General features: G+C 53.7%; 2 protein-coding genes across 2 annotated transcripts in view; both read right to left on the minus strand.

The window, feature by feature from the left end:
• Nucleotides 1–7,044, minus strand: part of TMEM161A (transmembrane protein 161A) — a 7,651-nt gene extending 607 nt beyond the window's left edge. Inside the window, exons 1-11 of the mRNA XM_007461113.1 lie at nucleotides 7,021–7,044; nucleotides 5,571–5,674; nucleotides 5,060–5,140; nucleotides 4,575–4,672; nucleotides 4,306–4,462; nucleotides 3,319–3,470; nucleotides 1,116–1,176; nucleotides 876–1,019; nucleotides 659–772; nucleotides 343–517; nucleotides 128–224 (exon numbers count right to left, since the gene is read on the minus strand). Coding sequence (XP_007461175.1) covers nucleotides 128–224; nucleotides 343–517; nucleotides 659–772; nucleotides 876–1,019; nucleotides 1,116–1,176; nucleotides 3,319–3,470; nucleotides 4,306–4,462; nucleotides 4,575–4,672; nucleotides 5,060–5,140; nucleotides 5,571–5,674; nucleotides 7,021–7,044 — 1,207 coding nt within the window. The remainder of the gene's footprint in view (nucleotides 1–127; nucleotides 225–342; nucleotides 518–658; nucleotides 773–875; nucleotides 1,020–1,115; nucleotides 1,177–3,318; nucleotides 3,471–4,305; nucleotides 4,463–4,574; nucleotides 4,673–5,059; nucleotides 5,141–5,570; nucleotides 5,675–7,020) is intronic.
• A 9,655-nt stretch (nucleotides 7,045–16,699) lies between these two features.
• MEF2B (myocyte enhancer factor 2B) overlaps nucleotides 16,700–21,824 on the minus strand; it is a 5,248-nt gene continuing 123 nt past the window's right edge. The window contains exons 2-8 of the mRNA XM_007461083.1: nucleotides 21,126–21,329; nucleotides 19,778–19,912; nucleotides 18,279–18,426; nucleotides 17,974–18,107; nucleotides 17,792–17,885; nucleotides 17,450–17,561; nucleotides 16,700–17,150 (exon numbers count right to left, since the gene is read on the minus strand). Of these exons, the coding sequence (XP_007461145.1) occupies nucleotides 16,925–17,150; nucleotides 17,450–17,561; nucleotides 17,792–17,885; nucleotides 17,974–18,107; nucleotides 18,279–18,426; nucleotides 19,778–19,912; nucleotides 21,126–21,329 (1,053 nt within the window). The 3' untranslated portion in view covers nucleotides 16,700–16,924. The remainder of the gene's footprint in view (nucleotides 17,151–17,449; nucleotides 17,562–17,791; nucleotides 17,886–17,973; nucleotides 18,108–18,278; nucleotides 18,427–19,777; nucleotides 19,913–21,125; nucleotides 21,330–21,824) is intronic.

Raw genomic sequence — 21,824 nt, forward strand, 5'->3', positions numbered from 1 at the left:
AATCTCCGGCCCTCCCCTCCCCTCCCCTCCCCCACCCAACTACAACTCCAGACCCTTGCTCGAGGCTCAGCCCCGGCCCGCTCCAACTCCAGACCCCGCCCCCGCCGTGGCCCAGGCGGGTTCTCACCCAGCGTCTTGAGCAGCAGCGTGCAGTTGAGTGTGAGGATGAGCGGAGTCAGGTACTGCAGGCTCACAACTGTCACGTAGCAGTACACCCGCACCACCTGGTGGACAGGTAGCAGTGGCTGCAGCAGGGGACCTTTGGGCTCCGGGTAACCCCGCGCCTGAGGGACATGGAACCCCGCCCTGAGGCCCAGGTTCCCTCCCCGCCCGCGCCGGTACCCGCCGTTGGATCTCTCGGGCCTCGATGCGGCCGGCCTCCCGCCGCAGCTGCTCCACTCGAGCCTTGGCCAGGCACAGGTAGGCCTGCAGGTGGGGCCTGGTCACCGCCAGCCGCAGCAGGCACAGTGCCACCAGCATCCAGAGACGCAGCGAGTCGAAGGCCGAGTCGGACAGCCTGCGCCGAGAGGGGCGAGGGGGCTAGTGAGGCTGCCCTCTGCCCCAGGATCCTCCCCCAGGACGCACTCCTCCCTTAGACTCAGAGTCTGGAGTAGCCAGAGGGGGCCCCAGCTGCCCTGCCTCCCACTTCCATACGCACAGAGAAAAGGACGTGCTCCCAAAGGGAGCCTGGTGCAGGAAGTCCCGTGCCACGGGCTTGGTCCAGAGCCACAGGACAAACAGGGGGGACAGGAAGCTGGTGTGCAGAAGGAACCTGGGGGCAAGGGCGCAGAGCAGGTAGGCTTGGGCACCCACCATCCCCACCGGCCCCTTCCCTAGGCGCCCTAACGCTCCATCCACCCGGTCCCCCACGTAACTGCAGCATGGGCCGGTCTTCCGACATGGTCAGTGCATCATGGTGGGTCTGGGCCAGCCGCAGGCCTGGGAAGGTGAGGAAGGCACCCAGCATGGAGCCCACTGCCGCCAGCCCCACGCGGATGGCCAGCTTGACCAAAGGAAGACTGGGAAAAAGAGAATGGTCAGGGCCCCGCGGCAGGTCAGCACCCTGCCTGCAGGTTGCAGCATGCCGCTGTTCCCCCTCCCTTCCCAGGACTCACGCCCAGTCCCAGCCCTGTGTCTTCAGAAGCGGCTCCAAGTTCTGGGTCATACTGGCCAGGCCTGGGGAAGACAAAGAGAGGGTGGTGTCCAAAATAGACCCCTGGGGCCTCAGACCCTACTCTGCCCCCCTCCCAGACATCCTTTTGTTCCCCAGGTAGGAACACACTAGTGGCAGCCAGGCCCTGTGACAATCATGAGGACAATTTTGTTCTCCAGTTATGTGAAGCTCAGGAGAATGTGCTAGACAGACACCCTTGACTGGACTGAGGGACATGGGGGCGGAGGGCACTGAGTCTGAGCTTCCCCAAGGCTGGAGGGTCATGAAGGGCTCCACAGGAGGAAATCAAAGTCCTGGAAAGAATTCTCAGTTCAGGCCCCCACATTTTCCACGGAGTAAAAGCAAATAATGTGAGCTCACAACCAAAATCACCAAACACACAAGACAATAAATTACCATAAAGGTGAGTCAGGAGAAAAAAAACAAAGGACAAGTTTAGACCCCAAGGCTTCTGTGTGAAATGTCTGAGGAAAATAAAAGTTGGAATTGCAGAACAGGTGACATGAGACTACCTCAGAGGACTAGGTGGATTTGCAAAGGAATCAGTTAAGCTCTTCCAAAAGGAAAATATAATTATTGAAGTGATAAGTTGTTAAACAGCATCTTAGAAGGAGCCAAAGGAGGAAATGATGAATTGGATCTGAAGAAATCATTCAGATTCCGACTCAGAAAGACAGGAAGGTGGGAAATGTGATGGAAGATTAAGAGATAAGGAGGACAAAAAAAAGAGAGATAAGGAGGACAGAATAGAAAGTTCAATATAAGTCAAGTCTGGACCCCAAAGGGAGAGAAGAGAGAGAATGAAGGAGAAGAGATATTGAAAGGTAATTATTGAGAAGTCTGCAGAATGGATGATACATACAAAGTATATAAAACCAGATAAATACAAAGAAATCCATACCTAGACACTGTGGCAAAACTGCAGAATACCAAAAACAAAGAGCTCACAAAGCAGTCAGAAGTTATGACAGATCACCTAAAAGGAAGGACAATTAAGCTGGCAGCCACTGTCAACAGCACAAAAGAAAAGGAACAAATAGAAAGTGAAAATGTAAGATGGTAGAGACAAGGCCAAATATGTCAGAAATCACAATAAATGTAAGTGGGTTAAACTTTGAAGTTAAATGATACAGACTATCAGACTTGATGGAAAATATCCAGATAGGGAATTCCCTGGCAGTCCAGTGGTTAGGACTCTGAGCTTTCACTGCTGAGGGTGCAGGTTCAATCCCTGGTCATGGAACCAAGATCCCGCAAGCCATGCAGCATGGCCAAATTAAAAAATAAAGAAAGAAAGAAAATATCTATATCTACATATTTATTATTATTTTTTTTAAAGTAGACATACCTCAACGAGGTCACTGGAAGGTTGAAAGTAAAGGGATATCAAAAAGATATAACAAATACTAATCAAAAGAAAGGTAGTATTGTATATTTGAAAGTTGCTAAGCAAGTAGATCTTAAAAGTTCTCATCACAAGAAAAGAAAATTGTAACTATGTGCGGTGATGGATTTTAACTAGACTTATTGTGGTGCTCATTTTGCAGTATATACAAACATTGAATCATTATGTTGTACACCTGAAACTAATATAATATGTCAAGTATATATCAATTTAAAAAGAAAAGAAGGGGGCTTCCCTGGTGGCGCAGTGGTTGAGCGTCCGCCTGCCGATGCAGGGGACACGGGTTCGTGCCCCGGTCCGGGAGGGTCCCACATGCCGCGGAGCGGCCGGGCCCATGAGCCATGGCCGCTGAGCCTGCGCGTCCGGAGCCTGTGCTCCGCAACGGGAGAGGCCACAACAGTGAGAGGCCCGCGTACCACAAATAATAATAATAATAATAAAAGAAGGAAAGAAGGAAGGGAGGGAGGGAGGGAGGGAGGGAGGGAGGAAGAAAGCTGGAAAGGCTATATTAATACCAGACAAACTAGACTAAGATGGAAGTATTATTAGAATCAAAATGGGTCCATACATCATGAAAAAAATGGCTGATTTGCCAGAAAGACGTAGCAATTTTAAACTTGTTAACACCTTGTCAATTAGCCTCAAAATGCGTAAAGAAAACACTGACAGCAATAACCCAGAGGCTTAAACCCCGGGCCCCAGACTGCAGCATAAACCCCAGGCCCCAGACTGCACATACCTGGCTCCAGGCCCAGCTCAAGGGTCTCCTCCGGCACCACCTGCACCAACATGGCCAGGAGGAGGAAGAGGAAGGCGAAGGTGAGGCAGACTGAGCGCTCGCCCCCCTCCTCTGCACTGAAGTACAGCCGGGTCACGGTCAGGAACACCTTGCTGGGGGCAGGGCTAAGGAGGCCTCCAGTGCCTGTAGTGACCCCTCCCCCATCCACCAACCCCAACCAGTGACCCCCCAACTCCAGAGCACTAACATGGAAGTTCAGGCTTGGAGTCCTGGGGAGCAGAGGAGTGAGCTGCCGGGCAAGCCTAGGACACGAGGCTCACTGCTGTTCAGGCCTGTGTCATCAGTGAGCGGGCGGTCCTGAGCCAGGCCTCCAGCTTGGCCTCATCACACTGCCTGTGGTCAGTTAGAAATGGCCAACTCTGTCTCTGTCTGTCTGTCAGGAGGTCAAGTCTCCCTGACTCACTCAGCCTCCTGGCTGAATTCACAGCTCCTGAGTTTCCCGTTCCTCTGAGAGGCTAAAAGAGATACCAGTCTCTATCTCCAATCTGCCCTTCTTTGCAAGCCCATTCCACAAGGACATTGTCTCCGACTTGGGTCCTCAGTTTTGCCTCTGCTCTCTATGCAGCTTCCTTAAAAAATTACAGAAGGGACGTCTCTTTGCCAGCCCCTGCATCTGTTCTGGACTGCTGAGTTGCTTTGACCCAGAGAATGGACAGGGGTTGGGTGGGCCGACTTCAGGCAAAGCCTCAGGAGGCCTGCAGTGCCCCCTTTTCCTTCCTGACCGCTGTGGTGAGGAAGCTTGCTCTAGACCGCTGAAAGGCAAGCCCACTGGGAGCAGATATGAGGCAACCCAGCTGAGCCCCAGCCCAGGCAAACATAAAATAGTGACTGCTTTACACCACTGAGTTTCTGGGGTGACAAGGAGCCTGGGGTCCAGCTTCCACATGCCTCCACCTTCCCCACTTGGGGAGCTAAGGGGAAGGATACATAGAGAAGGCGATGGTGAGCAGGCACCAGAACACAGCGATGTTGGTCTCCTTGGCCGGGCCCAGCACATAGTAGTAGGCCTCTGTGAAGAGGTACACGCCACCCGAGTACACCGCAAAGTCCACAAACCACTGGTACTCCAGGAACAAGCACAGGACTGCGGGGAGGAGGCACCTGAGTTCCCAGCTTAGCCCGCCCAAGATGCTCCCCCCACCAACCCCACCGGGGTGTGAGCCAAGGGCCAGGGGAGTTGGGGACCCAGCTGTTACCGAGGGCATCAACGGCTGTGAGGGGACAGGTCTCCAGCTGGAAAGGGGTGTCACGGGGCACGGATAACGGCTTCTCCTCACTATAGCCATTGGCCCACCTGGGAGGAGGGGGGAATGTGTCAGAACAGCATCCTCCATCCTCCCCTCCCCTGGCAGTCCACCCCACCCCAGCCTGAGAGGCTCTACCATGTCACCCTCAGAGCACAGGAGGCCTAGGAGGTACCTTCTCCCCCAGCCTGGGTGTCCTCGGAATGCCAGGGTGGTGGCCACCACCCACCCATAGGGCTGGCCCACAGCAAAGTTCCAAAAAGCATTAGACGCCAACTGGAGGCAACCAGTGAATGACAGTGACCATCTCCTCAGCCTGGGGTGTCCCCAATTCTCCTGTGCCCAGAGCAGTGCCTGGAAGTGGGCAGGTAAGGCCCTGTGCCCTCATGGCCTCCCCTGGAAGGGAGCCACTTACCTAAGGCTGGGGGTTCACTCACCGCTCCTTCCTGCCTCTGGGCCTCTGCTTCCCCGCCAGGGCCCGAAGCTCTTCCTCGGAAGGGTGCTTGTATCGGAAGAGACTAAGGGCAGAGACAGGCAGTCAGGAAAGGAACTGCCATGTGAATTGCCCTAGAGAGTTCACAATTTCCACCAGATTCTCAGAAAGGGTCTGAAACCCAAACCGGGACAAAAAGAGTTTCGGGAAACAGATCTACAGCTAGAGTAGGGATGAAGACGAGCAGGAGTGGGGGAAGCAGCTGCTCTTCTGAGTATTTAGATGGTCGCAGCGATGTGTACAATCTGTCAAAATTGATCCAACTGTGTACTTCAAATATTTGCAGATTATTGTACGTCAATTACATCTCAACAAAGTTGTTTGTTTGTTTGCTTTAAACAAAACAAAACAAAAAAACCCCACCTTTCAGGGCTTGAGGCGGGGCTAAGGGAAAAACCAGGGAGGGCGGGGCCTTAGGGGCTCCGCCCACCGCACGGGGAGCGGGTGTGGCTCACCTGCCATTGCAGAGCAACCAGCGCGCGAAGGAGCAGTGTGGTGCAAGCCTATGCATGAGGGTGGCGGTGAGCAACGTCACCACCAGCTGCACTCCAAGGACAGCCTGGGGGGAGGAAACACGAAGGGCAGTGCCAGCCAGAGGATCACAAGCTCACGCCTCGGAAGCCCGGCTATTTATAGAGACTCTGGGGCCAGGTTGTGGAGGCAGGGCCACCCCGGCTCAAGCTGCTTCCTGGGGAGAGGTCCTGGGGTGGGCTCAGACCCAACCCTGGGAGCCCCAGCAAAACGCACGTCCCTCCCCACCACGTGGCTGGGGTGTGGGGCGGCGGAGAGCACGTGCTGGAGCAGACACTGGGGCTCGCTTTCCTCCTTGTGCTAAGGATTTAAGGATTTAAATCTCCCCAAGCCTCAGTTTTCCTCATCTGAAAATGGGGTGCTTCCTATTTTGTTTCGTGTACTCTCACGACCACCTTCTGGACCTACAACGAGCCGGCACACCCAGTGGAAGCGCTCTTCTCCTACGGTCCCACGGACGCAGCTTTTGTACCTGTGTCTCAGGTGAGCTTGTAGTTTCAACGTTCACCCAAGGTGGCTCTGTCCCCCAAGTCTTTCCCATCTTAAATTATCCCTGATAATTGAAGTCACCCTCTCTCCCTCTCCCTCCCTTTGTAATCAACCAAGGAGGAAAGCAATCTATTTCTGGCCCACTACCTGTTTCAGGATAAAGACTTACACGTTTGAGTGGGATGACTTTTTTTAATTAGGAATTTTCTTACCAAGTTCTACTAACAAACTTTTAAACAACAATTCATAACACATTTTCATATACTTATTTTAAAACGTTTTAGAAAAAATGTTTTTGGTAATCAGTCTGAAGCTGGATTTTCCTGCTTGAATGCACTAAATACCAATTTGCTTTTGTAATTATGTAAAATTAAGTGCTCAGGAGGGCTGTCTGCTAGTATTATGGTATTAACAACTAAAATGAAATAAAGATTACATTAATATTAAAACTAATTGTTAAATTTATCCTTTAATCAGGCAAAAATAAGCTAAATTTAATAGGGAAAGCTCTAATGTGATGGCTATCGGGCCTAGCACTGTAATTCAGAATGACTGCTGAGAAATCCATCATTAAAATAAAAGACTAATAGGATATTTTCTTTATGCTGTGACTTGTAAACTGAGACCAGGAACGTTTTTTCAGTAATGAGGTGGGGCGTCATCTTTCTGGTCTCACTGCTCACCCTCCCCCCACCCAAGTGCAGACTGGCTAGCAGGCATTAATAACCCAGAGCACAGCTGGGCCCCTCAAAGCGGCCCCGCCCTTCCTCCCAGGACCCCTCCTCCACTCCTCCCTGGAAAGCCAGCACCTCCCAGCAGCTGCTCCCCAGTCTCCCTGGCTCTCCAGACACCTCTCCCTTGTGACCCATCATCCCCTGGCAGAACCTCTCCGCCGAGCTCGCAGACCATGCCTCCTCCAGGCCCTTCCCTGGAGGCCCCAGCACCCACCCATCACTCCCGTGGGCAAGGCTTTCGGCTCCTCCAGGCGGCCCAGGCCCTTCCCAGTCTCATAGTAAACGTCCAACTCCGCTCCTCAGCCCGCAAGGCCAGGGGGACCCAGCTCAGGACCAACCCGCCTCACTGCCCGGCTCTCTCCCCCGCCATCCTCTGCGCCCAACCATTCGGGTCTCAGAGACCCTCCCAGACCCCCGGGCTCTCCATCGCTGACCCCATTACCCTCGGACACCTCCCAGGGAGGAGACCCATGGTTCAAACTACGATCCCAGCACTTTGGAGAGGAAGGACGTTGGAAAGGAAGGATGAGGAAGGAAGAGAAGGGAAGGAGGGAAGACATGCGTCCCTCCACCTAAGGCTCCCGAGGTCTGTCCAGGGATGTTTCTCACCGCCCGCCCCCAGCAGCCTCCAGTCTTAGGGTCCACGCTCTGCAGATCTCCAAAGATCTCTGAAGCATCCCATCAGCCCATGTCCCTCCTCTGCTCAAAGCTCTTCCCTGGATCTGTGATCCCAGAATCCTGCTAAGTAACATCAATGCGACTTTCCTCCATCCCGTTTCCGAGAGCCCTTCCCCTCACCTCCCACAACATCCCGCACCCTGGAACGACATCCACTTTCATCCGCCCCTTCCATCAATGCTCTTACTTCAGACCCACATCCAGCGCCCCTCCTCGGGGTCACCCCCCACCCCAGGCAAGGTCAGGCCGCCTTCCTGGCCCCTCCATCCTGTCTCTCCCTCTGTCCAGTCCTAGGGGCTGGGGGGGTCTCCGCCCTCGCCCAGCACCAGCCTGACCCACAGGGGCCAGGCTAAGCTTGAAGGATAAATTCAATGGGTTGGACCCAGAACTACGTGAGATCTGAGGGTTCCAACTGTGCTGTCTCCAATTCTGGGACCCTCCCACGCCCTGAGCCCACCCAGATCCCCTCCGCATGGCCCCCTCCTCTCAGGATTCTCCCTGGTACTTCGGCACACCCCCCACCCGTAGGGAGCCCCGATGGACCCTGTCGGCGTGGCCCCCACGCTCCCGCAGGACACCATCCCCAGAGTGGGCCCCGGGGGACCCCAGATCTCCCTCACGGGGCTCCGAAGGTGTTCAGATCCCCAGTACCCTCCACGGGAAGACACCCTCAGCAGGACCCCAGGCCCCTAGAGGGCCCCCCAGGGACTTGTCAGAAGCCCAGAACACTCCAGGCCTTCCAGTTCCCTTGTACAACCCCCGACCCCCTCATAGGTCCCGCAGTGAGACCCTGACCCCAGATAGGGAAACACGGCCCTCAGCGCGATCCCAAATCCCTCAGAGACCTCGGTGCCCACAAAGGGATCCCGGTCTCCTCGGTGTCTCCCTGGACCCCCCCTCGGCGGAACCCCTAGCCCCTCAGGGCCCCCCACGCTAAGAGTTGCCGGCTTACCATGTTGCCTGCTGGAGCGCTGTGCCGGGACCCATGGGCCTGGAGCTCGGAGCCCAGCTCGGAACTAGACCAATCAAAATCCGACTTTGGTCTGACAAGCAGCCCACCCAACCAATCGTCAGGCTTGGAGCCGGGCTTGGGGGGGAAATCAGGAGGACAAGGAGTCTCTCTCATTGCATGCCGGAAGTTGTAGTTCAAAGTTGCTCAACGAGCTACGACCGGGGTCTCTGAGACTGTCTCCTCACCTGCACGTATTTCGCACGTTTGAGTGTAATACACTTATTCATCCAATCACTGTCTCCCGCTGGGATTTCTGAGCGTGGAGCTCCCCTGATCAAGGATATTTGGTGGGGGCTTCCCTGGGGGCTTCCCTGGTGGCGCAGTGGTTGAGAGTCCGCCTGCCGATGCGGGGGACAGGGGTTCGTGCCCCAGTCCGGGAGGATCCCACATGCCGCGGAGCGGCTGGGCCCGTGGGCCATGGCCGCTGAGCCTGCGCGTCCGGAGCCTGTGCTCCGCAACGGGAGAGGCCACAACAGTGAGAGGCCGCGTATTTAAAAGTTTTAGTGCCAATTAAAATGTTTTTATTTAGCATTTCATTAGGAAATTTTTTATGCCAATAAAGTTGATTTTACCTTATAATACTGAATTAGTTATCTACTGCTACGTAACAAATTACCCCAAATCATAGTGATTGAAAACAAAAACATCGGGCTTCCCTTGTGACGCAGTGGTTAAGAATCCGCCTGCATACATGGGTTCGAGCCCTGGTCCAGGAAGATCCCACAAGCGGCGGAGCAACTGAGATCGAGCACCACAGCTATTGAGCCTGCGCTCTAGAGTCCCCGAGCCACAACTACTGAAGCCCGCGGGCCTAGAGCCCGTGGTCCACAAGAGAAGACACCGCAATGAGAAGCCCGCGCACTGCAACAAAGAGTAGTTCCCGCTCGCCACAGCTAGAGAAAGCCCACGCGCAGCAAGGAAGACCCAAGGCAGCCAAAAATAAATAAATAAAAAATAAATTTAAAAAGAACATTCGGTGGCCCTCCATGACTAGATTCCAGTTGCTCAAACTGAATTCAGACCCCTCTGCCTGACTTCAATCTGCCGCCAACACTATTGTATGCGCTATAATACAGCTAGCCACAGGCCATGCTTTCTTTTTTTTTTTTTTTTTTTTTTGCGATATGTGGGCCTCTCACTGTCGTGGCCTCTCCCGTTGCCGGACGCGCAAGCTCAGCGGCCATGGCTCACGGGCCCAGCCGCTCCGCGGCACGTGGGATCCTCCCAGACCGGGGCACGAACCCGCATCCCGCGCATCGGCAGGCGGACTCTCAACCATTGCACCACCAGGGAGGCCCCATGCTTTCTTATATCTCCAGGCCTCTGTAAATGCCATCTTCCATCTTGGGGTGCCTCCTTCCTCCCCCGCTCCCCCCTTTTTTGTCACCTGGCAAAAGCCTTATTTATCTCTATCAGCCAGAACCCTGGTTGCAAGCCAAAAAAAAAAAGTCCAACTTAAATGGGCTCCAGCAAAAAAGGGAAAAATTTAGCTAACGTAACAGAAAACTCCAAAAGCATTGTCATCTTCAGGCGTGGCTAGATCAAGGACTAAATGTCAGCCTCAGGAATCTGATGTTTTCTGTTTCAAGGCTTAGAGGAAAGGGCTTCGAGCCCAAGTTTTTCAGCTCTGTTTCTGTGGATAAGTATGTTTGCCTGAATGTGGACATATTATGTGGGTGTGACTGTCTGAGGGTCTTTATGAGCCCTGTGAGTGGATCATGTTTAGTTGTGTTTTGTTGTTGTTGTTGTCGTTGTTTTTGCGGTACGCGGGCCTCTCACTGTTGTGGCCTCTCCCGTTGCGGAGCACAGGCTCCGGACGCGCAGGCTCAGCAGCCATGGCTCACGGGCCTAGCTGCTCCGCAGCATGTGGGATACTCCCGGACCGGGGCATGAACCCGTGTCCCCTGCATCGGCAGGCGGACTCTCAACCACTGTGCCACCAGGGAAGCCCCCATTGATGATTCTTGATTGCAACAATTATTCCTGTGTGTTTGCTTAATGGCAATTTTCCACTTTTAAAAAAATTTTATTTTAATATTATTTTTTATACAGCAGATTCTTATTAGTTATCTATCTTATACATATTAGTGTATATATGTCAGTCCCAATCTCCCAATTCATCCCACCACCACCACCACCGTCCCACCCCCCGCTTTCCCCCCTTGGTGTCCATACGTTTGCTCTCTACATCTGTGTCTCTATTTCTGCCTTGCAAACTGGTCATCTGTACCATTTTTCTAGATTCCACATAAATGCGTTAATATACGATATTTGTTTTTCTCTTTCTGCCTTACTTCACTCTGTATGACAGTCTCTAGGTCCATCCACATCTCTACAAGTGACCCAATTTCATTCCTTTTTATGGCTGAGTAATATTCCACTGTATGTATGTACCACATCTTCTTTATCCATTCATCTGTTGATGGGCATTTAGGTTGCTTCCATAACCTAGCTATTGGAAATAGTGCTGCAATGAACCATTGGGGTGCATGTGTCCTTTTGAATTATGGTTTTCTCTGGGTATATGCCCAGTAGTGGGATTGCTGGGTCATGTGGTAATTCTATTTTTAGTTTTTTAAGGAACCTCCATGCTGTTCTCCACAGTGGCTGTAACAATTTACATTCCCACCAACAGTGCATGAGGGTTCCCTTTTCTCCACACCCTCTCCCGCATTTGTTGTTTGTAGATTTTCTGATGATGCCTATTCTAACTGGTGTGAGGTGATACCTCATTGTAGTTTTTTTTTTTTTCTCATTGTAGTTTTGATTTTCATTTCTCTAATAATCTGTGATGCTGAGCAGCTTTTCATGTGCTTCTTGGCCATCTGTATGTCTTCTTTGGAGAAATGTCTATTTAGGTCTTCTGCCCATTTTTTGGGTTGTTTGTTTCTTTAATATTGAGCTGCATGAACTGTTTATATATTTTGGAGATTAATCCTTTGTCCGTTGATTCATTTGCAAATATTTTCTCCTATTCTGAGGGTTGTCTTTTCGTCTTGTTTATAGTTTCCTTTGCTGTGCAAAAGTTTTTAAGTTTCATTAGGTCCCATTTATTTTTGTTTTTATTTCCATTACTCTAGGAGGTGGGTCAAAAAAGATCTTGCTGTGACTTATGTCAAAGAGTATTCTTCCGGGCTTCCCTGGTGGCATAGTGGTTGAGAGTCCACCTGCTGATGCCGGGGACACGGGTTCATGCCCCAATCCAGGAAGATCCCATATGCCATGGAGCGGCTGGGCCCGTGAGCCATGGCCGCTAAGCCTGCATGTCCAGAGCCTGTGCTCTGCAACAGGAGTGGCCACAACAGTGAGAGGCCCACGTACCGCAAAAAAAAAAAAAAAAAAAAAAAAAAGTGTTCTTCCTATGTCTTCCTCTAAGAGTTTTATAGTGTCTGGTCTTACATTCAGGTCTTTAATCCATTTGGAGTTTATTTTTGTGTATGGTGTTAGGGAGTGTTCTAATTTCATTCTTTTACATGTAGCTGTCCAGTTTTCCCAGCACCACTTATTGAAGGGACTGTCTTTTCTCCATTGTATATCCTTGCCTCCTTTGTCATAGATTAGTTGACCACAGGTGTGTGGGTTTGTCTCTGGGCTTTCTATCCTGTTCCATTGACCTATATTTCTGTTTTTGTGCCAGTACCATATTGCCTTGATTACTGTAGCTTTGTAGTATAGTCTGAAGTCAGGGAGTCTGATTCCTCCAGCTCCATTTTTTTCCCTCAAGATTGTTTTGGCTGGATCGTGTATAGTTGATTGCCTTGTCTCTGTGGGTGTTTTTGTCTTTGTATATGAGCCCATGTGGATGTCTGTTTGCAGGGCATTAACTATTTGTGACTTTGGTCCTCTGGACTCAGACCATTGGCTTGAGAGAGTGTGGGTGGCAGTGGCAGTGAGGGTCACTTGGATTTCCCAGGACCTACATGGGGGTCATGAGACACCCCTCAGAGCTACAACATCCAGGTGGGATCCAGCGAAGCTGGGGAGGGTGTCAGAGAAGGTGGACCAAGAAAAAATGGGGGACATTTGTTGCAGGCCCATTGCTCATCAAGCTGGGGGGCTGACTCGAGTGCTTTCTCCAGCAGTTCAGGGTGCTGGGACAATTGTCCCCATTAAACTGATAAAGAGACTGAAACTCTGAGAGGCCCGAATCTAATTCACACCCTGACTTCTTCTATGGGCATAAGGTTTACAAGTCCAGGCATCACAGCACCCCCATGTGGTGAGCCACAGGCAGCTCACACACATCCTGGCCCCAGGAGCTCTGCATCTTCCCTCTGCAGCCTCCCCATTACAGAAGAGGCAGCTCCATCTTCCAGGTGCTTATCCCCAAACTCTGACGTTGGCCTTGAATTCTCTCTCTTGCTCCATACCTACCTGTTAGCCCCTCCTGATGGCTTCACCTTCCAAGTGTAACCATTGTCCCAACCAGCCTCCTTCCCTTCACAGCCTCCACCCAATCCAGCCTCCATCATCTCCCACCTGTAGTCCCCTCCTCCCTGGTCTCCTGTGGCTTCCATGCCCTGCTTCCCCCCCCCACCCCCACCCCCCGCCGCAGTCTGTTTTCCCCTGAGCAGCCTGAGGGCACCTGTTGACACTTAAGCCAGATCGTGTCCCTCCTCCGCTCACAATCATCCATGGCTCCCACCTCACGCAGAACGAATGCCAAAGTCTTCTCTTGGCCCATGTATCCATCCTTCGTTGTTTGCTCAGCATCTCAGTTCTACATTGACTGTTATTCACTTCCTATTCTACATTTCATGTGCTATGTTGTCTGTTCTCCATTGGACTTTCTTCCTTGTCTATTCTCCATTGGGTGAATCCACATTCTGTCCTACACTGGGTATTCCATTTTCTCTGATCCTCACTGGACACTCCCTATGTTTGTTTATGCTAATGTCCCACAATCTCTGTCTACACTGAGGTCCACACTCTCATTCCACACTGTTTCATTCTATGGTGCTCTCTAAAATTCATCTCTATGGTGCTCTCAAAAATGCATCTCTCAGATCTCTGACTTCCATCATCATGTTCTTACCCAGGCCATACTTCCCATGGTGGTTCCAACCAGTGACCAAGCCCCTGGGAGACTTGGAACCCATCTGATAGTGACATTGGCCCTGGCCAACATCACCATGGTGTCCTTAGGAAGACTAGCAGTAGGACACTTCCACACAACCCTCCTTGCTTCCTCCTCCACATAGTCAGCAGGGGCAGAGCTAGGGTCTGGACCCAGAGGCCTTTCCAGAACCTGGTAGCATGTCCACTGTCCCCTTATGGCCCAGAGCACCTCAAGCTGTACATGTATAGTCACACACACATGACATGTGACACAGCCCTTTTTGGTACCCCAGGCTCATAGACTAAAAACATGGGGCAGACTCCCTGGAAGCCAAGATAGATTTTATTTACTTATTCTTATTTCCACTTTATTTTAAAATTTTGAGTGGGGAGTTCAGAATCCAAAGGGCACTACTGGGCGCCACCTAACGGCAGATGGTGAAAGTGCAGCCTCCCGGGGATGAGGACACAGAGCCACACCAAATGGCCCTGGGGCTCCCAAGTGTTTGAATGCAACATTTTTTTTTTTTTTGCGGTACACGGGCCTCTCCCTGTTGTGGCCTCTCCCGCTGCGGAGCACAGGCTCCGGACGCGCAGGCTCAGCGGCCATGGCTCACGGGCCCAGCCGCTCCGCGGCATGTGGGATGCTCTGCGGCATGTGGGATCTTCCCGGACCGGGGCATGAACCCGTGTCCCCTGCATCGGCAGGCGGACTCTCAACCACTGAGCCACTAGGGAAGCCCCTCTCCCCAGCGTTTGAAAGCAGCCCACATTTTTATGAACTCCACACTCGGCACTTACCCTGTGGGCACTGACTTCAGAGACTGGCCCACCTTTCTTATCCACAATGTGGGTAAGATCCAGAGGCTGAAAAAGGGGCCCTTTCTGGACATGCCTCAGTTTCCCCCAGAGGACCTGCTGCCTTGGCCTCTCTCCTCCTCCCAAGTCCCTGGTCCTGCGTCTGGTTGTATGGGGAGCTGTGACTGCGACACTGCGGGGGGCCACCAGGTTGGCAGTTCATCCACCCCATGTGCATGGCCAGGGTCCCTGTGACCTGAGGAAGGGGATCCCCAGAAGGGTAACCCAGTTGGAGAAAGTTGCACCTGCGTGGTGACCATGGTGCATGTGGCAATGGTGCTGCTGGGGTGGCAGGGGCTGTGTGCTCGGCTGGATCCCCAGAGGCTACTGTCATAGGCTGGGGTGGAGACAATGCCTCACCCCTCCTCTGAGGGTGGGAAGGGACAGAAGGGAGCAGGTGGGGAGGATTTAGAACCTGAATCTGAGTTGGGTGAGAGAGCTCTCCAGCCTAACTTAAACACTCCACAGAGGCCTTGAGTTCATCCTACACACACTGCATTCTCCGCAAGTTTCCCTGTGTTGTAAGAGGGGGCTGCGAGTTGCCCATGAAACCCTTTACCCCACATCCGAGCCATCTGCAGGTCCTGGTAGCTCTACCTCCAAATACACCCTGGAGTGTCCCTCCACTGTCCCTCGGTCTCCTGCCTCTTTTGTTCCTGGACCCCACCTCCACCTCATGCCACAGAAGCCCCAGGGAGGGAGGCTTTCACAAACCTTGATCATGCCATGTTTCTCCCCTAGAAACTAGGGCTCCAAAGCCCCAACGTCACTGGGGATGAAGGTGTCGAGGACCAGGAAGATTGGAGGACAAAGTCCATGCTGGATCTGGCATATGAATGGTGCTATATATATGGCTGCTTAAGCAAGTGCACTCACGTCACAAAAAGAGGTCTGGCACTTTACACATTTTCCCCTCTCTCCCTACCCGTCAAAGGAGTCCACCGAAAGTCTTGGCTGGGAAGGGGGACTATAGGAGAAAGGGAGGTGACTTTTTTCGAAGGCTGCACACATTTTTGCCTCTGTATCCACATCCAGGTCTGTGTGCGCTAATGGTGGAATGCAAAGCATTGAATTTTACTGAAAAAGTCCTCTGTGGAGGGCTGGGGTGACAGGGGACAAGGGTCTTGAAATTATTGGTCAAGCTGACTCGCCCACAGCCAAGCTGGGCCAATCAGCTTTGGATCTTCGTAGAATGATGGTGGGGTAGGGGCATACAAATCTTATAAACACTGATACCAACACCGTGTGTTTTTCACATTCTCATCCAGATCGGTGATCTCCACTAAGCAGACCCTTTGAGAATTGCCAGAGCCATTTCTCAGCTTGGGGCAGTAAGAGGGCTTCCTGCAGGAGGGGTCAGGGAGCTAGGCCTTGGAGGGTAGGAAGCAGTCTAAAAAGGAGGCCAGTTGGGGGTTGCAGGAGGTGGCCCAGGAGGAAGGACCAGCATGGCCCTAGTTTGGAACAGCAAGTATTTCTAAGGGCCTCAGGGCAGGAGACAGATTGGGTGAGGGCAGCTGAGGAGCTCAGGAAGGTCAGGAGACAGATCTGAGTGTTATAAAGATCCCACTGAGACCACTTGGGGGTGGTTGGAGGGGAGGAACAAATGGAGCTCCCTCTGGCTCCCTCCTGGACCCCCAAGTCTGCCCTCACACAGGACAGGCCGAAGTGGAGGGAGTTTGCACCACCCCAAAGTGGGTGGATAAACACCTGGCTCCCTCCTCCCTCCGGTGGAAATCGTTGGGTCAAGAGATCAAGGGATATGTCCATTTAAAAGATAAAGAGTATAGCGGCCGCTCCAGCGCTCCCATAGCCCAACATTCACAGTTCCCCACTGCCTCTTGCTGCAAGCGATTGCAACCCAGCCTGAGCCCTCGACCCAACACCCTCAGGATCTGGAGCACAAATAGCCCAGCCCATCACCACTGGGGTGGAACCACTCTAGGTGCCCACTCTAGGCGGTGCCTTAGGGCCCCCAGCGGGCTGAGCACGGCGTCACCTGCTCGTTGGCGCCCCCTCCAGCGCTCCTCCCCTTACGTCCCCGTCCCCGCCAACTCTGACCCCGCTTCTCCCCCCCACCCCCCTTCCCAAGCAGCACTGGAGTCCTCCTCTCAGAGTCAGGTTCTGGAGTGGGTACCCAAGACACGACAAGGCAAGACTGAGGCCGCTGGGGAAGAGATGGGAGGACCCGGGCGGGGGTGTGGCTCTGAGCAGCGATGGTTTCGTTCACGGATGCCCCGTGTGTTTTATTGATGGCTACACACACACGGGAAGGGCGAAAGGAGCACCCCAACCCTGGATCCGAACCAGGCTTTCCCCACTCCAGGCCCCTGCCGCGGAGAGGGTCGTAAATGCTGGGTCTTCTCCAAGGACACAGGGAGGGAGGTTGGGACCCCACGTGCCCTCACCTCGCCTGGTGTGAGGGGCAGAATCGGTGCCACCCCCGGGCCTACTACCGGGGCCAGCCGTCGGTAGTGGGCAGCCGGCGCAGAGGGGGCCCAGGCCGTAAGGGCTCTGCCAGGGGCCGGGCCAGGAGCAAGGGGTAGGGGAAGGCCTTTGGAAAGTCGCCGGGGCCTCCAGGGGCCGGCGAGAGGCGCTCGGACTTGATGCTGACTGGTGGGGTGGGCGAGGAGGCATCGCGGGCTTGGGGGCCTTCCTCGCCCAGGCTGCGGCCCCCACTGCAGGGAGAGAGAGAGAGAGGAGCGGGGCCGTGAGCTCAGCGAGGTAAGCCATGGAAGTGGCATGGCTTGGGCAAAGATTGGGCAGGAGGACCTTGGGAAAGGAGGGGGTGGCGATCCCTCTTGGGGCCTCCAAAATAGCCGCCTATCCCCACCAGGACCAGTCGGGAGGGGCTAAGTGCAGAACCGGGAGTGGCCACCAGGGGTCAGCAGTGGTTGGGGCTTGGAAGACTTGGAGGCGCCCCACCCGTGAACCCGGGGTGGGAGGGAGCGTGCAAGGAGGCAGTCGGGGCACTTACCTGGGCTGGGCGGGGGTGACTGGGGGCCCATCACCCCTGGAGGACTGCCAGGGGGCCAGGGTGGGGGGCTGCAGCAAGCCTGGGGGCGGAGGGGGGTCTCCCAGGCCATATTCTGGGGGGGGAGGCCAGGGTGGGGGCTGCAGCAAGCCTGGGGGCGGAGGGGGGTCTCCCAGGCCATATTCTGGGGGGGGAGGACAGGAAGAGTAAACTGAGGCCCTGACCTCAGGGAGCCCCTTGCCCAAGCCTGACCCACCCCACAGGCCAGTTTTCAGGTCTGGAGGGCGGGGCAGTGTGGACCCCCGGCAGGCAGGTGTGTGGACGCCTCCCACAGCGGGTGCATACCTGGGGGACCTGCAGGGAGGAAGGGGAAGCTCCCTAGTGGGGGTCCTGGGGTGGCAGTGGAGCACGGACTCTGCAGGCTACCATAGAGGCCTCTCTGTGGAGAGATAGGGGAAAGGGGAAACTGAGGCCCACACCCAGGCCACCCTGCCCCCACAGCCCTTCCACACCTTCCCCTCACTCACCGAGGTGCTCAGTCCCCCTCGGGCCCCAGCCAGGCCACCAGGCAGGTCTGGCCTCCTCCCATCCACTGCCAGGTACAGGGGCGGTGGTGTCTTGCTGCCAAGGTGGCTTGCTGAGAAGAGAGGGTGCGCAAGGCCTGGGGAGCAGGAGACCGCCAGAGAGAGGGCAGGTGGCCATGTCATCTAATGGAGTCTGAGGTCCAGAGTGATGCCCACAGCCAAGCAGGGCCAGAGCCAATATTCCCGCCTTGCACAGCCCCCCTGGGACCGCCACCCCTCCTCCCCCAGGGCCTATGCCCCATGCTCACCTGGGGGGCCAGCTTTAGGGGCTCCTGGACGGAAGGGGGATGGGCGGCTCTGGGCAGGCAGGGCCTCCCCAAGCCCACTGGGGTCGCAGCCTGGTGGGGGCAGGGCCCCATATGCCATGTCAGGGCTGGGCATAGTGGGAGCTGCTGGCTGAGGGCAGAGAGCACAGGATTGGCTGAGGAATGTGGAAATGAGGGCATCAAGTCCAAGACAGAAAATCCCAATGAGTTCAGTCGCCAGCCTCCACCTTCTGTTAAGTCCTCACTACTCCTCCCTCTAGCCTAACGCCACATGGCTGGGGGAGCCTGTGTCTGCCTCTGTCGCTTCTTGACAGCTAGGCCCAGAGCTGAGGCTTCTTAATCAGCATAGGGTTGGCCCTGAGGGGGCTTCCCAGGGTGTTTGATGAATCAAAGAAATAAAGAAGGAAGGAACTGGGACTTCCCTGGTGGCACAGTGGTTAAGAATCCGCCTACTAATGCAGGGGACATAGGTTCAAGCCCTGGTCCGGGAAGATCCCACATGCCACGGAGCAACTAAGCCCGTGTGCCCCAACTAATGAGTCTGCATGCTGCAACTACTGAAGCCCACGTGCCTAGAGCCTGAGCTCCGCCTCAAGAGAAGCCACTGCAATGAGAAGCCCACGCACCACAACAAAGAGTAGCTGCCGCTCACAACTAGAGAAAGCCCACGCACAGCAACGAAGACCCAACGCAGCCAAAAATTTAAATTAAAATTTAAAAAAAAAAAAAAGGAACAGAAAGAAAATATGTTATAGAAATTGAGAAATATGTGTTTTCCTTTTTAAAAGTCTGACAAGTAAAGATTGGTTTCTATTTTTTATTTTTCATTGAGATAAGTCATCAGCTTGTCATAAAGATACACAGATTCATTGCTAATGAAGCTCAAGCTTCAATTTTCCTCCCTTCCATGTGTTTCTTTCAAGGTGTTTTGCCTAATTTTATATTATTTTTCTTTAGGCAAAGCCCGATATAGTACACATTCAAAACCTCTCCTCCAACCCAAATCATGGTTTATCTTTTACCCAGGGTTAGGTTCTATTAAAGCGTTCATGGAGAAATGCATATGTTTGGATTAGGAAACACAGTAGGAAAAAAGAAAGGGAACTGAGTAGAAAGAAGTAAGCCACAGACTTACATTTGTAGATTGCTAATGAACAGAATTGTTTTCTTTTTTAAAATATAATATTTTTTCACCAGTGAGCAGAAATGAGGAAGATAGATTCAATTTGCAATTCACATGGCATCACGTCCTTATAAAGGCTGCTCTCTGTACACTACCTAGGGTAGATTCTCCTCTCCTGGACCATTCCCCCTGCTATAATGCCCACTTCTCCAGGAAGCCTTCTCTGCCCCACCCAGGCAGAAACCTGCCCCCAAATTCTAGGAATCCTGGTCTTAAGTCTCTCAATCTCGGCCTCAGCCATTTGGACCTCAGAAGTGGGGGAAGGGCCCCATTCATGGCGGGGCAGGGAGTCACTTACATAGAGCCGGGGTCGGGGCAAGGCTGGGTCACCCCCATCACCTGCCAGCCTCCGCAGCTTCTCTCCTGGCCCCTCAATCCCCTCCTCTGGCTCCAGCTCTTGTCCATCAAGGCCCACGCCCCTCCGCTTCAGTGTCTGTGGAAGGGGGAGACAACAGGGTGACACTCCCCCCATCCTGGCCAAGGAACCTGATTCTACGGGAGAGGGGAGGACCTATCCCATGCAGCTCTGTGGGCAGGCAGGGTGCAAGCACAGCCTGCTCCAGCCAAATCCTATTAACCAAAAACCCCAGTGAGTTATCACCTAGTAAGTTCCAACTGTGTGTGAGAGAGGGACTGTCCTGCCCTGGGACCAGAGAGGCCCGGGTCACACAGCAGAGGCCGAGATGCACCCAGGCCTGCTGGCATTATCCTAACACTGCTTCTGAGTGTGATTCAGTTCCTCCATTCTGCACCCATGTGCAGTCTCGGACCCTGGCGTGCAGTTAGGTGCTTAATAAATGTCAGCTGACTGAGCACCTGAGGACAACTTTATAGGTTCTCCTAAGCTGCCACCCACATAGGAGCAATGACCAGCACACTCCTGGACCCCTGCCTCTCCTGTGCCAGCTTCTCCCCACCCTCTGCCACATTGGGGCTTCCTAGGTGCAGTCCTAGCCCGCTGCTCTCTCCAGCCCAGTGGCTTTAGCTTCCTGCCCTGGGTAAAGATGCCCACATCCAAAGTGACAGTGATCTTGCCCATCCTGGGTCATGGGTGTGAGGGCTGCCCAGCTAATGCAGGGGCTGCTCCTTCCTCTTTCTCCTGAGGATACAGCCGCTCAAGCAAAAACATTCATGGGGCTTCCCTGGTGGCGCAGTGGTTGAGAGTCCGCCTGCCAATGCAGGGGACACAGGAAGATCCCACATGCCGTGGAGCGGCTGCGCCCATGAGCCATGGCCGCTGAGCCTGCTGAGCCTGCGCGTCCGGAGCCTGTGCTCCGCAACGGGAGAGGCCACAGCAGTGAGAGGCCCGCGTACCGCAAAAAAAAAAAAAAAAACATTCCTGGACCTCAGTGAGGTCTGTTTGCTTTGTGGTACCTTTTCTTCTCTGTGTCTGTACTCACCAAATGGGTAACAGGAGCAAATGAGATGATGTGTGTGAGGGGCACATAGTGGGGCCCTCGATGTTTTTTATTTCCACTATCCAGGAAGTTGCCCCTAAAAGGGACACTGTTACCCCAAACCTGCTTTGACTAGCAGCAAAGCCAAATTGCAACGCTCATCTTCTGTGCAAACCAAGAGCCCCTAGGCTCTGAGTGAGCAGAGTGTGCTGGGCTTCATGAGGCCAGGGAGGTGGGTCCCAGGGGTACCTCGAGGATGTCGGTGTTGGTGCGGCTCTCGTGAGGCTCACTGTACTCTGTGTACTTCAGCAGCACACGGTCCATGTCCGTGCTGGCGTACTGGAAGAGGCGGTTGGCGCTGTTGAAGATGATGAGGGCGATCTCACAGTCGCAGAGTACACTTAGCTCATAGGCCTTCTTCATCAGCCCAAACTTCCGCTTGGTAAATGTCACCTGGACCCAGGACCCACAGGCGGGGCAGGAGAAGATAAAGATTTGGGATGGTGAGAGGGGAGGTGGAGGGGCCTAATTGTTGCCTGAACATGCCTCGTGATTCCATGCCTTTGCACGTGCTGTTCTTTTTGGCTATACTACTCCTTCTCACTTCTTAACATGGCAAACTCCTATCGATGCTTCAAAACCCAGCCCAAATGTCCTCTCCTTTGGTAAGTTTACCTTGGCCTCCAGGCAGAGCCCACACTCCCTCTCTGAGCTTCCCCAGTTCTGTGTCTCTCTCTGGTCCAGCACTTTGAGTTGGGTGTATTTGTATTGAGTTCCATCTCCCCTGTGACTGGGGCTCCAGTCATCAAGGAGAATCAGTGAATTAATCATCATGAGAATGAGTAAAGGCTACATCTCAAACTCCTGACATTGCATCAAGTCTCCTTATTCCCTTGCAGTTCTCCCAGATGGCCAGGCCTTTGCCCAGGCCATGTCCCCTGCCAGGAA

This window comes from Lipotes vexillifer, unplaced genomic scaffold (genome assembly GCF_000442215.2).
Source record: "Lipotes vexillifer unplaced genomic scaffold, Lipotes_vexillifer_v1.1 scaffold469, whole genome shotgun sequence".
Taxonomy (NCBI): Eukaryota; Metazoa; Chordata; class Mammalia; order Artiodactyla; family Lipotidae; genus Lipotes; species Lipotes vexillifer.